At 43.3% G+C, this 11,914-nt stretch overlaps 3 protein-coding genes across 5 annotated transcripts; 1 reads left to right on the top strand and 2 right to left on the bottom strand.

Annotated features, from left to right (window-relative positions):
* Window positions 1-1,155: 1,155 nt before the first annotated feature.
* LOC101759675 (RNA-directed DNA methylation 4) lies at window positions 1,156-4,774 on the bottom strand. Of its 2 annotated transcripts, XM_022828061.1 has the most exons (8): window positions 4,585-4,774; window positions 4,419-4,494; window positions 4,120-4,231; window positions 3,605-3,676; window positions 3,353-3,394; window positions 2,164-2,415; window positions 1,923-2,075; window positions 1,156-1,835 (listed from the first exon to the last, which is right to left on the bottom strand). In XM_022828061.1, exons 1-6 carry the CDS (start codon window positions 4,700-4,702, stop codon window positions 2,218-2,220), a joined length of 618 nt encoding a protein of 205 aa, XP_022683796.1. In that variant the 5' UTR covers window positions 4,703-4,774; the 3' UTR covers window positions 1,156-1,835; window positions 1,923-2,075; window positions 2,164-2,217. The 2 variants fall into 2 exon arrangements, 1 of the variants encoding a protein (XP_022683796.1); XR_002678422.1 differs by having other exon boundaries at window positions 2,164-2,397; window positions 4,120-4,494; window positions 4,585-4,760.
* Window positions 4,775-5,611: 837 nt separating this feature from the next.
* On the bottom strand, window positions 5,612-8,270 carry LOC101759266 (probable mannose-1-phosphate guanylyltransferase 3). The gene is made up of 5 exons (XM_004977542.4): window positions 8,135-8,270; window positions 7,497-7,637; window positions 6,902-6,964; window positions 6,573-6,812; window positions 5,612-6,502 (listed from the first exon to the last, which is right to left on the bottom strand). Exons 2-5 carry the CDS (start codon window positions 7,605-7,607, stop codon window positions 5,831-5,833), a joined length of 1,086 nt encoding a protein of 361 aa, XP_004977599.1. The 5' UTR covers window positions 7,608-7,637; window positions 8,135-8,270; the 3' UTR covers window positions 5,612-5,830.
* A 66-nt stretch (window positions 8,271-8,336) lies between these two features.
* On the top strand, window positions 8,337-11,764 carry LOC101758601 (putative F-box/FBD/LRR-repeat protein At4g03220). Of its 2 annotated transcripts, none has more exons than XM_022828041.1 (5): window positions 8,337-8,468; window positions 9,023-9,087; window positions 9,994-10,812; window positions 10,929-11,069; window positions 11,149-11,764. In XM_022828041.1, the coding sequence occupies exons 1-5, from the start codon at window positions 8,363-8,365 to the stop codon at window positions 11,545-11,547; spliced, it is 1,530 nt and encodes a 509-aa protein (XP_022683776.1). In that variant the 5' UTR covers window positions 8,337-8,362; the 3' UTR covers window positions 11,548-11,764. The 2 variants fall into 2 exon arrangements, with proteins under 2 accessions (XP_022683776.1, XP_004977597.1); XM_004977540.3 differs by having other exon boundaries at window positions 9,023-9,123.
* Window positions 11,765-11,914: the final 150 nt, after the last annotated feature.

Raw genomic sequence — 11,914 nt, 5'->3', positions numbered from 1 at the left:
CTATATTTGCATTGAAATGCTAAAATTTAGCATTAACTCAACCAAATAATAGAGTTAATCGGTGGGCTAAACTTTAGCCAAAAAACTGTAAAAGCGTCCGATAGGATAAACTTTAGTTAAGCCAAAAAAAGATGTAAGTTAAGCCAAAAAAAGATGTAAATTATTAGTTAGGATAAACTTTAGTCAAATACATATTTGGTCAGATACATCATTTTAGTAAGCATTTTTACCATTACCGTTTTGTCATTGTATAGGATAGATATAGATTTTTACACACACACACACACACATATATATATATATATATATATATATATATATATATATATATATATTGAAGTGTGCACTTAAATTGTCCGTGTTCTAGCTTCGCCCCTATGACGAGCTGTCCATCAAGCTCGGCAACAAGGTTAAGAAGATGGTGTCTCACGCCTTCAATGTAAGCGCGAGCTGTACCTCAAGCTTGGCAACAAGGTCACACATTCAATGACAAGCGCGGCGAACCAAGGACCGAGGCGTGGGTTGCCGAGCGTCTCAACTCGTAGCAGAGAAGCTGTACGAGGACTACGCCGTGGTGCCGGAGTAGAAGGGGATCTCAACTGATTGCTTATGAGTAGAGTAATTATTGCACAGAGGAAGAACCAGACAAGTGAGTTTGTTTTGTTTCCGATCCGTTGCAATACGTAGTAGATAAGCAAATGCCAGCGGATTGTTCTGTTTTGGAATCCTTTAGCAGCCAAATTTCTATCTGTCCATCTGTGTGTGAAGATGATGGATTGATCATTTGATGCATACCAGTGATTTAGACCTTTATTGTTCTGTTTCAAATATTAAATCATAAAATTGGAGGTTTCAATAAGATAATAATAGAAAATGTCGTGCCCTGAATTATGATAAGACTTGGCAAGAAATTGGCCTGCTCCTAATTATCGGAGAATATGCATCAGCTCCTGGATTATCTTCAAATCATATGCAACAGAAGCGCAAGAAATTGACCTGACCATGCTATGCGAATGCCTGCCTTTACTCATCTCTGTGATGTGCTCTATTATCGATCAAGATTCGAGAGCAACCTACATGTGTTTGGAAAAGAAAAGGGAAATCCAGTATATGTACCTGGCTCAGCATGTTCAATAGTAGACTTCACAGTACACAAGAAAAAACTGATATCAACATATCAGGTTCACTATATTTATAGAATTGTGAAAACACAAATTATCCCAATCCAAAGACTACAAACGCAGTAAACCAAAGCACCCAAGTACTAGTGCTACACAATGGACACTTCTGCTAGCTTGAAGAAACTGACCCATCCAAAGACTACATAATGTTATGAATTATGCTAAGCCTGCCATCTAAAGTTCAACAGCATGGCATCGGCGGCAAGGCTCAACAACACGTAGCTTTACCATGGAGGGAACTTTAGGTTCGACGTATGTCCTGATAGCCAAGACTGCTCGTTGAACAACACGTAGCTTTACCATGGAGGGAACTTTAGGTTTGACCATGGAGGGAACTTTAGGTTTGACGTATGTCCTGATAGCCAAGACTGCTCGTTGAGCTTCCATTAGAACATCAATGGGCAGTGGAGAGCACTTGCTACAATTGTGAGTAGGCACATAACACTTAAAAGAACTCTGGTGGGCCTCCAGTGTAAGGCGTTCAAGTGACGTTATGCTCTCAACAATATGGCATGTTAGCTCAACAAGACTCTTCGCGGATGTGAATTCTAGGATCTTCACTCTCTTCATCTTGTGGTGCTGCTGTCCTGGCATCTTCCTCAGATCCAAGGGATCTGTGAATATGGAGATATGCTCCATTTTCCGCTGTGATACCTATAAGATGGAAAAGGGAAAAAATAATTATAGTCATGGTTCCGCTGCGGTAGCTATTGATACCATACAAACGTGACAGCAACTTACATTCAAGACCAAAGTCTCCAAGGAGGGACAGGCATCAAAAAAGGAAACCAGAGAAAAATAATCATAGGTCGGAGGAAAGGTCGTAGCGCTGAGAACAATATTTAGCTTCTTGAGGTGTAGATATTTGCTATTCAACATTGGTGTATTGATCATCTGCATAAAGATGATAGATTAATTATACTCCATGATATAACTGCCGTAGTATCATAACATGCATATTGCTGAAAACTTTGAAGTATACCTCTCTGCTTGAAAATATAGTAGCAGTTTTAAGGTTTGGCATGCTGGATGGAAGTTAAACACGAGCGTAATGAACTGCGCCATGGAAGAATATGTCTAGCTTCTTCATTTGCAATGTTTCTCCAAGTGACAGTTGAATGTGATCTCCTTCGTAGCTAAAGCTGGATATATTTGGAGCTTTGCTGTCTATCATTTTCAGCTGGCCACAACCAAAAACCTCTAGGTATCTGAGCCGCTGCAGCATGAAAGGGACCTTCAAGCAAATAATCCCATCACAATACCTGATTTCCAAACGCTTCAAAGCAAAAGAATTGCAAAGAAGGCACCCTAACTCGTCTCCCGTAATATCGACAGCATGAAGATACAGTTTGTTCAGGCTTCTTAACCGACTAAATTCAGCTGTGGGACGGAACGAGCAACCGGCAAGCTAACATGCCAAGGCCCATGCTATAGCAACTACTGGGATTAGCCCTACTTAGCTAAAAGGGAATAGCTTGGTACAATAGATCCTTGGGAATTCTATGCTAGCTACTCTCAAAAAACTATTTGTAACTTGCAAACTATCAAATGTTAATCAACACAGCCACATATTTGTGTATGCCTGTATCAGACTAAGACCATCAACATTACTCAACACAAACAAGTGTCCAGAAACAGGGTTTGGCAATGTACACCATGGAATTGTTAATTTAGCCCATAATCTTTGTAGTTGTATCCGCATACCTAGCTTTTAACTCCCAACCGATAAGCACATCTGGGATGCACCACTTTTAACCTAGATTGGCTGACCTGAGTGTTCCCACAGAATACTACCGAGAGGAGAGTGTAGTGGAGAGGTCGAGAGAGATGCATGTATAATTTTTTTTTAATCCAAACAACGTGCGGCTAAAACTAATTTTCGTGTTGGCTAACCAAACAAAGAACCGGTAAAATCTAAGGTCAACTAAATAAGTAACTAAAACTGGTTTTACGGGAAATTCTCTTAAAACGTGTTTTACTAAAACAGAAATGCTTTTCATGAGATCCAAACAACCACTTAGTTTCCACCTATAGTTAATTCTATGCTTGATTTGTGGCACATTTCATGATCTACATCGTCCATCAAACTCATTGCCTCATTAGTACTCGTACAAAACTTGAGAATTGAGATTCAAGAACTGACTGCTGTGAGAATAATAGGATGTGTGTACCTCATGCCTCTGTCTGGCTGCTGACCGTAGCTGGTCTGGTTTCTGTTGGCACAAGAACAGTTCATTTTAGAATTTAACCAACTAAAACTCATGTCAACAGCTAGATACGAAAAACACTATTTCCAAGATCATAAATGCTACTGACAGCAACAGTCAAGGTAAAAACTAAAAGATTCGATTAGCACATGATCCTTGTGAGAACCAGCAAAAACAAAATTAATTTGGAAGACAGTAGCACAAATTGTTGCTTACTTTGTCTTGCTTGATTCTGTCATTCCACTCCTTTGTCTTGCTCTTCATCTCTTTGATAGCTGAGTCAGCAAGCTGCAAAAACAAGTGTAACTTTTTACCAAAAATACTCTTATACATTTGTATGGAACAGGTATTGTTGATCCATCCATCGTGTAACCATGTTTTAATGCATAACAGAAACTGAGTCCTCTTTTCCATGCAAGTGAATATTTAAAGTACAAATGGCAACATTTCTTTCATTTCAAAGAAGCTGTTCAGTTGCAGTATTTGAACTCCAAAACAGCATTCAAGATGTGATGGAGATTAAAATTTAAAAGACATATTTATGGAGTCCACGGAAAAGAAAAATAACAGGAGGTCCCATGAAGAATGCTAATGAGAAATGAGACATCAACTGAAATTTAAAGATGAGCTAAGAAACAGCTATGCCATGCTAAGATACCAAGTCTGGGCCAAGCCAATTTAACAAGAAACAGAAAAATAAAATAGCAAATGTAAAAGGATAGGAATATTACCAAAAGAGAGTGCAAAACATCTTCAACAGCTTGAGAATGGTGCACTGTCTCGATGTGTTGAACAAGAAGCTTCTTGACCCGTGGTTGTTCCTCTGAAGCTTTGTGCATGGCAAGACAGTAAGACGTTTTGCAGGTGGAGGCAGCACCACACTAGGATGTTCTTTGCAGTCTATATTCTTCTTCGTCTGAATGTGGAGAGTTTGGTAACGACATTTACAGTATCAATGCACGGTGGCAGAATCGTTTTGGCAAGTATCATGGCGCCAAAGTTGCATTCTGTTTGGATTGCGGCGGAGGAAGAGGAGGGCTCGGAGATGGAGAGGCTGGAGAAATCGAGCATCGCCTTCTTCGCCGGCCTCTCATTAATCTCTAGCCCTGATAGAGCAGACAAAAAGAATTTGCTCCTTTTATTTATCGGGTAGAAATTCAAGGAGGAAGGGAAAAGAAGAGGGGAGGGGAGCTCACAGAAAGCATCCGGGCGGGTCTGTGAGGGCTTGCGCTTGACCCGGACGACGATGGGTTTCTCCCTCGTAGCGGGCCCCGAGGTGGAGGCTTCGCCGGCGGCCGCCGCTGCAGACGCCATGACCGGCGGTGGGGTAGGGTTAACAAGTCGCGTCCCGGGTACAAACAAAAGGCGGACGAGGAGGGAGGAGTCCATGCAGATGTTTGGTGGCCCAGCCCAGCCCAGTTCTCTTTCTCAAAGTTAGGGTGTGTTTGTTACTGGTTCGGAGTGAGTTGGAATGGGTTCGACCCACTTCGACCTATGTTTGGTTGGAGAAGGTGTGGGTTGGGTCGGACCCAGAGAGGGAATATTCATCTGCCAATATCCCGGTCGAGTGCATTCCACCAAATCGGGCGGACCCAATCCGACGCTGTGCGCTCCGTCTCCGCGCTCGTCGGGCAGGGAGGAGCCGGGGCGCGTCGCCGGCACGGGGAGGGGCGCGGGGACATGGCGGGGGAGGTTGCCGGTGCAGGGGAGGCCGCCGACGCAGCGGAGGCAGGGGCTGGCGCTGGGGAGGAGCTGGGGCGCCGACGGAGGCAGGGGCTGGTGCCGGGGAGGCAGGGGCCGGCAGCGGCAACGCAGGGGCGCGGGGGAGGCCGCCAGCACAGCGGAGGCAAGGGCCGGTGGCGACGAGGGAGAGTAGGGGGCGCGCGGGAGGAGCCAGGAGAGGAGGGCGTGCGGGGAGAAGGAAGAAGGTAGAAGAAGGGGATGACAGGTGGACCCCGCAATTGATAGGTGGATCCCACAACTAATGGTGTTAAAAGGACATCCATCCCAACCCTCTCAACCTCTTCAACCAAACAAAAACTGGGTCTAACTCATCTCTCTCAACCAAACACGAGCTGGATTCACTCCAACCTACAGAAGGGGTTGGCTCTGACCCGACCCATGTCGTCTCAAAACCAAACACACCTAAAGATACCTTGAACCACAATCCTTTTTAAAACTTATTCTCGCTATGTTATTGAACTTCCGCAGACACCAGAGTCCGAAACCTCGAAACTCAAGAGATCACAATCACTTGTTATTTGTGACTCATGAGTGTACACTAAAATTTTCAACAAAGAACAAGGATACATTGTCAGATATATCAAGCTGTTTGCACTAGGACAAAGACACCAAGCTATATTGTTTATAAAAGGGGGATTTGCAATCCTCCATGGGTAAAAGTTTTTACTTAAGAATGTACTGCAGCTAAAACAGGATAGCTCACATGACGATCTCAGGCTTCAGAATGCTTGACTTGATCTCTTTGTGTGGGAGAACAACACCACCATTGCTGTATACTTCATCGCATACATGAACATCCTCCCCCAAGATAGTCATGTTCTCTATCCGTGCCCATTGTCCAACAGTTGAGTGCCACCCGATAATGCTGTTTGAGATACAAGCATGCTTCTTGATCCGCACACCACGCATCACAGTGCAACGGGAAAGCCTCACACCATCCTCCACGACACATCCAGGTCCAATAGCGACATCAGGACCAATCAGACAACACTCTCCAATCTTGGCACTCTCATGCACCAGGACGTTGCCAACGACATGTGCTCCAGAAGCCAGCTTGGCAGCTGATTTCTTCCTAAGTGAGTCTAAATAAAGACGCAAACCAGTAATGTAGTCCCTTGGCTGACCAACATCCATCCAAAATCCTGGAAGGACCATCGCATGGAGCTTTTGATCAGCTGCAATTTGAGGGAACACCTCTTTCTCAATTGATGTTGGCCTCAGTTCAATGCGGTCAAGGACAGATGGGTTCAGCAAGTAAATCCCAGCATTAATCTTGTTGCCCACAAATATTTTTGGCTTCTCTACAAATCTTTCCACCCTTCCAGTTGCCTCCTCCATAACCACAACACCATATTTTGATGGTTCATCCACCTATATGGAAAAGAAAGTCAGCTCATGTACATTAGTTAACTCCACGAGACAATGGCCAACAAGAATTTACCTTCGTGACCATAATTGTTGCCTCACCACCATGGCTCTTGTGAAATTCGATGAGTTCAGCAAATGGGTATTCGCTTATGACATCACTGTTGAGGACAAAGAATGGCTCACCAGATCCATCTGCAAGCTTGTCCCTTGCTAGAGCAAGAGGGCCAGCAGTTCCTAAGGGCTCAGTCTCTTGAGAGCATGTAATTGTGATGCCAAGCTTATCCTCAAAATCCTTCAAGAAGTTAATCATCACCTGGAAGATACAGATCACACCAATTAGATAGATCATAGAAGTTAAGACTAGCTGTGACAGTGGGAAATATGAACGATCTGTTATTCTACCTCTGGGCGGTAGTTGATGGCTAAAACCACCTCCGTGACCCCAACTTCTTTCAAAGCTTCCATCTGCACAGAATGAGCAAGTTTTAATTCTTGCAACCAAGTTTCTTCGTCTTCCCACACATGAAAAGAGCACTTTGTTGGTGCTTACATATGTACTTGGACACAGAGCAAAATTCCTAGAGATGATATCTGTTTGGAGAGGAACTTATGATGTAATACATAATGATTTTCCCAAGTTGATGCATAAATCTTATGATAAAAAAAGACGTTACTGCTAAAGAAAGTAATAGTTGCATGGTAAGCTAACTACATGCACAGCACACAGTCAAAAGCTACTGATGAAGGATGCTTAAATGATGTGGACTTGGGTTCAAAAATACCACAGGAACTATAACTCTACAGCCACATCTAGTATTGAGCCCATTATTAGTTCCAAGGCAAATGATAACAGACTACCAAAAATATGGCGCTCATGCCAATAGATAAAAGCAGTACGGGAATGCTGATCTGATATCACAACGCTCATATCCCGTTCCAAAACGAAAGAAGAAGAAGAATATACTAGAATGCTCATATCAGCTCAAGGAGTATTTACCTGATGCAGAATCATGGGCTTGTTTGCAAAATCAACAAGGGGCTTCGGGAAGCTGAGAGTCAAAGGGCGAAGGCGGGTTCCGAAACCCCCAACAAGAATGAGCGCCTTCATGGTGAAGCACCTGATTTCCTTCCTCAATCCCTGTTGGACACACATCACAGATCAAATCATATTGCACTCAAGCTTAGCTCGTAGCAACAGGTTACTGCTAACTCAAACACCTAATTAGGCATGAGATGATGGTTACATCCATAACAAAATATCCACCAGTAGACCGGTACACCAGACATCGTGCACACCGAACTTCCGACTCACGGTGTCCAGTGACCTACGGACATGTGGACAACATGGTGTTTTATGTCTGAAAACAGCACTTCCTTCGCTTTCATGCTTGACATATCATATATCAGAAGGCTGGTTGAAAACTGGTGATCTATGCTACTTGAATGTAGATGGTTTCCTTTACATTGTTGATCGATTAAATGAGTTGATAAAATACAAGGGATATCAGGTGATGCAGACTATCACAGCTAGTACAAAAACTGCAATAAAATTACCATTGAAGGAGCATATCCTGAACTCTCATTCTGATATCATGGATGCTGCAGTTATCTCGTAAGTATCTGGCAGTAAATTACCTAAATTGCCCCATGGCGGCGTACGGGACGCGGACTCGACTTGCCGTTTGCCGCACTCGAATCCAAATCGCTCACGAGGGAGCGCGCGCTCTGCTGGATTGGATTTGGATCCCTTCACCCCAACATCCAAATCAACTAGGGAAGTAGGGAGGGCGGAGACGGGAGATCGAGCAGGACAGAAACACAAGAGCGAGGGGCGGGCAATCGACCACGGGAATACTGGATCTGATGCGCCTCGAGCGTCAGCAGGACCAGGAGTACCGCCGCCGCTTCATGTCCATGCTGCGTCAGCAGGGCCAGGAGCGGCGCCGCCGCGCCCAAACCCAAACCCGCGGTAAGCACACTCCTCTCTTGATTAGCTCCTCTCCCACATCCCTCTGTGGATGCCAAAGCCAAGCAGGCAGACTTGATTGCTGCTCCAGATGTGCCTCTTTCTCTGTTTTCTTGGGTTAATGTTTAGTTTCGTGCAGACTAGTTAGTGGATACGTACAAAGGTTGTATCTTTTTCGTGTTTCATTCAGTAGGCTAAGGCTCCCTCCTTGTTGTTTCGATTTTCATCTGTACACATACAAAAGCAAACATCTTTTTATATTGGGTGCAAGGATCGAGTTAGCATACTTTCCTTTCTTTTTTAAAATTGGTATAAAACTGGTATAAGTAAGATCCTAGATGAAACTTGCAACGCAGTAGATTAAAGGTGGTTTATCTGAGATTGCTGCGCAATGCAGGGAAAAGGGAAAAAAAGAAAATTTGCATGCCGCGGAAGATTTCTCTAACAAATTGTTATGGTAGTTGCACCAAAAGGTGGTTAACAGATAAAAAATATGGATTGCTCGGTTTGCCTTTCCTCCCTCAAATACATTTAACCATGCATATTTGGACTTGCAGATGGATCGATTGCTTCACGGGGTAAAAGAAAGGGCTCACCCTGCCAAAGAGATGACGGTTCTCAGGTAGCTGACTTAGATGAAATACCAAGCCTTCCAGAGGTATGACATATAAAATGCTGGTAATGGAAGCGCTTAGTGCAAGTCAAATTCCATGATGACTGGTTGAAGCCCTGAATCGTACAAACCAGTGAACTTACCAATGCTTGCTAAATAAAGATTATGAGCAAATAGTTAAATGCTGCAACCTTCTACAGCCCTGCTTTGCATAGGAAGCTTTGCTCTATTCCACTACAAAATTTGTCTCCATAATAATTGACCTCAGGCACCCAATGCATAGAAGTTGCTTTTTCTAAGGCTGGGAGGTTCTCAAGTTACTCTTCATACTGTCTCTCTTCCCTAGATTGTACAATTTCAAAAATGTTTCTTTTATATGAAATCTGACATTTTATCTCCACTAGACCATTGCTTTCTGTACGTTGTAATTTGTGAGCTGCATAACCTTGTAGGATGGCCTTCTTTTATTATCTCTGGTCACTAAGGTTTATGTCAATGTATTTTATACTGTAGCTGCCGAATTATTTGATTATATTACATCATTACCTGGGCAAAGTGGACTTTCCGGCTGTTAAAATATTCAGATGTACTATTGGTACCCTATGCAAAGTTCATGCCCGTTCCTTTGCTGCCATTGATTTAACATGCTATTAGACAATTAAAGATCATGGCTTCCATCTTAGTTGGCGCAAATACAAAAAATAAATGAAAACCACACTTCATGACTGATTAGGGTAAGAGTATGTTTTTCTATTAAAATCATCAAGTATAGAGTAATCAGGCACATAGCACTGCACCTGGGTTACAATATTCCTCCGTAGGTTACTCATGTTTCTTTTCCTTCCATCTAAATCAACCATTTGCTACAATCCTGATGTTAAACTGATCTCTTCTCTCCTATGCTTGTGCATGCAGCACATCTGGCAACATATACATTCCCTTATGCCAATGCGAGATGCTGCTCGAGCTGCCTGTGTGTCTCGTTCCTTTCTATATTCCTGGAGATCCCATCCCAACCTCAATTTCAGCAAGGATACATTCGGCTTGATTGAAAATGCATGTCAAAAGGATGAATCAGGTCGATTTTTCTATATTAAAGTTGATCACATTCTGAAAAAGCACTCAGGCATTGGTGTGAAGAAGCTCAAGCTTCAGATTGATTCAGATTACAGTGCAAAGGACTCTCGTTATCTCAACAAGTGGCTTCAGAAAGCCGTTACACCAGGGATTGAAGAACTCACACTTATATTTGCCCCATTCGGAGCAAACTACAATTTCCCTTGCTCACTTCTGTTGAATGGGAGTGGAGACTCAATCCGATGTCTTCACCTTGGCTGTTGTTCCTTCCGCCCAAAAGTGACACTCGGTTTTAGAAGTCTGATAAGACTACATCTTTGTTTTGTGCGTACCACAGGGGATGCGTTAGGGTTCGTTCTTTCCCATTCTCTTGCTTTGGAGCGGTTGGAACTCAGGTGCTGCTATGGGATAGTTTACCTGAAGGTACCTCGCCTACTGCAGCACCTCAACTACCTGGAGGTAAGCGGGTGCATCGATCTGAGAGTGATAGACAATGAAGCACCAAATATCTCCAGCTTTTCATATGGAGGGTACAGCGCAGTACAACTCTCACTTGGAAAAACTTTGCAAATGGAGGGTTCAGTTTCTTATGCTCGTACTGAACCTCCATCCAGCATGCCAAATCTTGAAGCTCTTGCCTTAAATTCACAAACAGAGGTATGGATCATTGGATCCTTTAGCTGACTGTTGACTTGTTATAGGCATATCTTATGATACTATACAATCTATTGCTTGGTGCATAATTAATCTGATGGTCTGACCTTTTTATGCAGAGGGCCCATGCACCAATGCTGCAAAGTAAATTCCTTCGCCTCAGACACTTGAGCATTGCTCTTACTGCGGCAAACTATGATTATTTGTCCTTGGTTTCCTTTTTTGATGCTGCTCCTTCTCTGGAGACTTTTGACTTGAATGTGAGTCGGCATTCATATTGCTATGATTTAGTAGCTATGGTGGAAACATGACTTAATTATGTCCTTTTGTATCACATAGGTATTGCAGCTATACATGAAGAATGTTTCGGTTTTCGAAGATCCTGCGGATCTGAGGCACATGCAAGGACTGCAGCATCACAACCTTAGGAGTGTGAAGATCACAGGATTCAGCTCTGCAAAGAGCTTGATTGAGTTGACATGCCATGTTCTCAGGAGTGTGATGTCACTTGAGTGCTTGACATTGGAGGCCCCTCAGAGTGGTTTCAGGTGTTCTCATCCTTACAACAAATCTGGCAAATGTTCCTCACTGGATAGGTACCTCGTCATGGAAGGTCACAGAGGGGTCATGGCTATCAGAAGGTATATCGAGCCTATGGTCCCCTCCACAGTGAAGCTACATGTTTTGGAGCCTTGTAGCTGCCATGCTGTTGAGCTTCAGATGTCATGTTTATCTTAATTATTCAATGATTGTGCTGGCTCCTGGTTCATGTCCAATCTTTAGCTCTGCAATATAATATTACGGGGATGTGCTAGAGTTATGTATTCGCAGTCGGACAGTTCTTTTTATTAATAATAACTTTGCTGTGGGATTGTGCATCTTCACATGTTTGTATTTTATAGTTGATTTCTTGACAGGGTTATTGGACAGCTTGAAGTTGTGTGTTGGCAGTTTATCTTGTGTCCACTATGACTACAAATGCAGGGAATTGGTACCTTACCTATCCCCCTACTGAATTTAACGGAATTAGCGGTAACTACTGAATTTACCGGAATTAGCGGTAATATTTGCAATATTAAGCATGGGCAAGCGGGGCCGGCGCGAT

The sequence above is a fragment of the Setaria italica genome, chromosome VII (assembly GCF_000263155.2).
Source record: "Setaria italica strain Yugu1 chromosome VII, Setaria_italica_v2.0, whole genome shotgun sequence".
Taxonomy (NCBI): Eukaryota; Viridiplantae; Streptophyta; class Magnoliopsida; order Poales; family Poaceae; genus Setaria; species Setaria italica.
Note: the sequence above shows the minus strand (reverse complement) of the source record. Positions and strands in the feature narration are given on the sequence as shown.

Bases quoted from the DNA above. Each gene is read 5' to 3' on its own strand.
- LOC101759675 (XM_022828061.1), bottom strand. From the start codon at position 4,702: ATGGCGTCTGCAGCGGCGGCCGCCGGCGAAGCCTCCACCTCGGGGCCC. The intron at 4,232-4,418 runs TTCCTCCGCCGC...GTCTTACTGTCT, and splicing joins TCCATCTCCGAGCCCTCCTC to TGCCATGCACAAAGCTTCAG. The intron at 3,677-4,119 runs GTAATATTCCTA...TTGTTTTTGCAG, and splicing joins ATGTTTTGCACTCTCTTTTG to CTTGCTGACTCAGCTATCAA.
- LOC101759266 (XM_004977542.4), bottom strand. From the start codon at position 7,607: ATGAAGGCGCTCATTCTTGTTGGGGGTTTCGGAACCCGCCTTCGCCCT. The intron at 6,813-6,901 runs GTAGAATAACAG...TGTATCTTCCAG, and splicing joins CCATCAACTACCGCCCAGAG to GTGATGATTAACTTCTTGAA. The intron at 6,503-6,572 runs GTAAATTCTTGT...TTTTCCATATAG, and splicing joins CAACAATTATGGTCACGAAG to GTGGATGAACCATCAAAATA.
- LOC101758601 (XM_004977540.3), top strand. From the start codon at position 8,363: ATGCGCCTCGAGCGTCAGCAGGACCAGGAGTACCGCCGCCGCTTCATG. The intron at 8,469-9,022 runs GTAAGCACACTC...TTGGACTTGCAG, and splicing joins CGCCCAAACCCAAACCCGCG to ATGGATCGATTGCTTCACGG. The intron at 9,124-9,993 runs GTATGACATATA...TTGTGCATGCAG, and splicing joins AAATACCAAGCCTTCCAGAG to CACATCTGGCAACATATACA.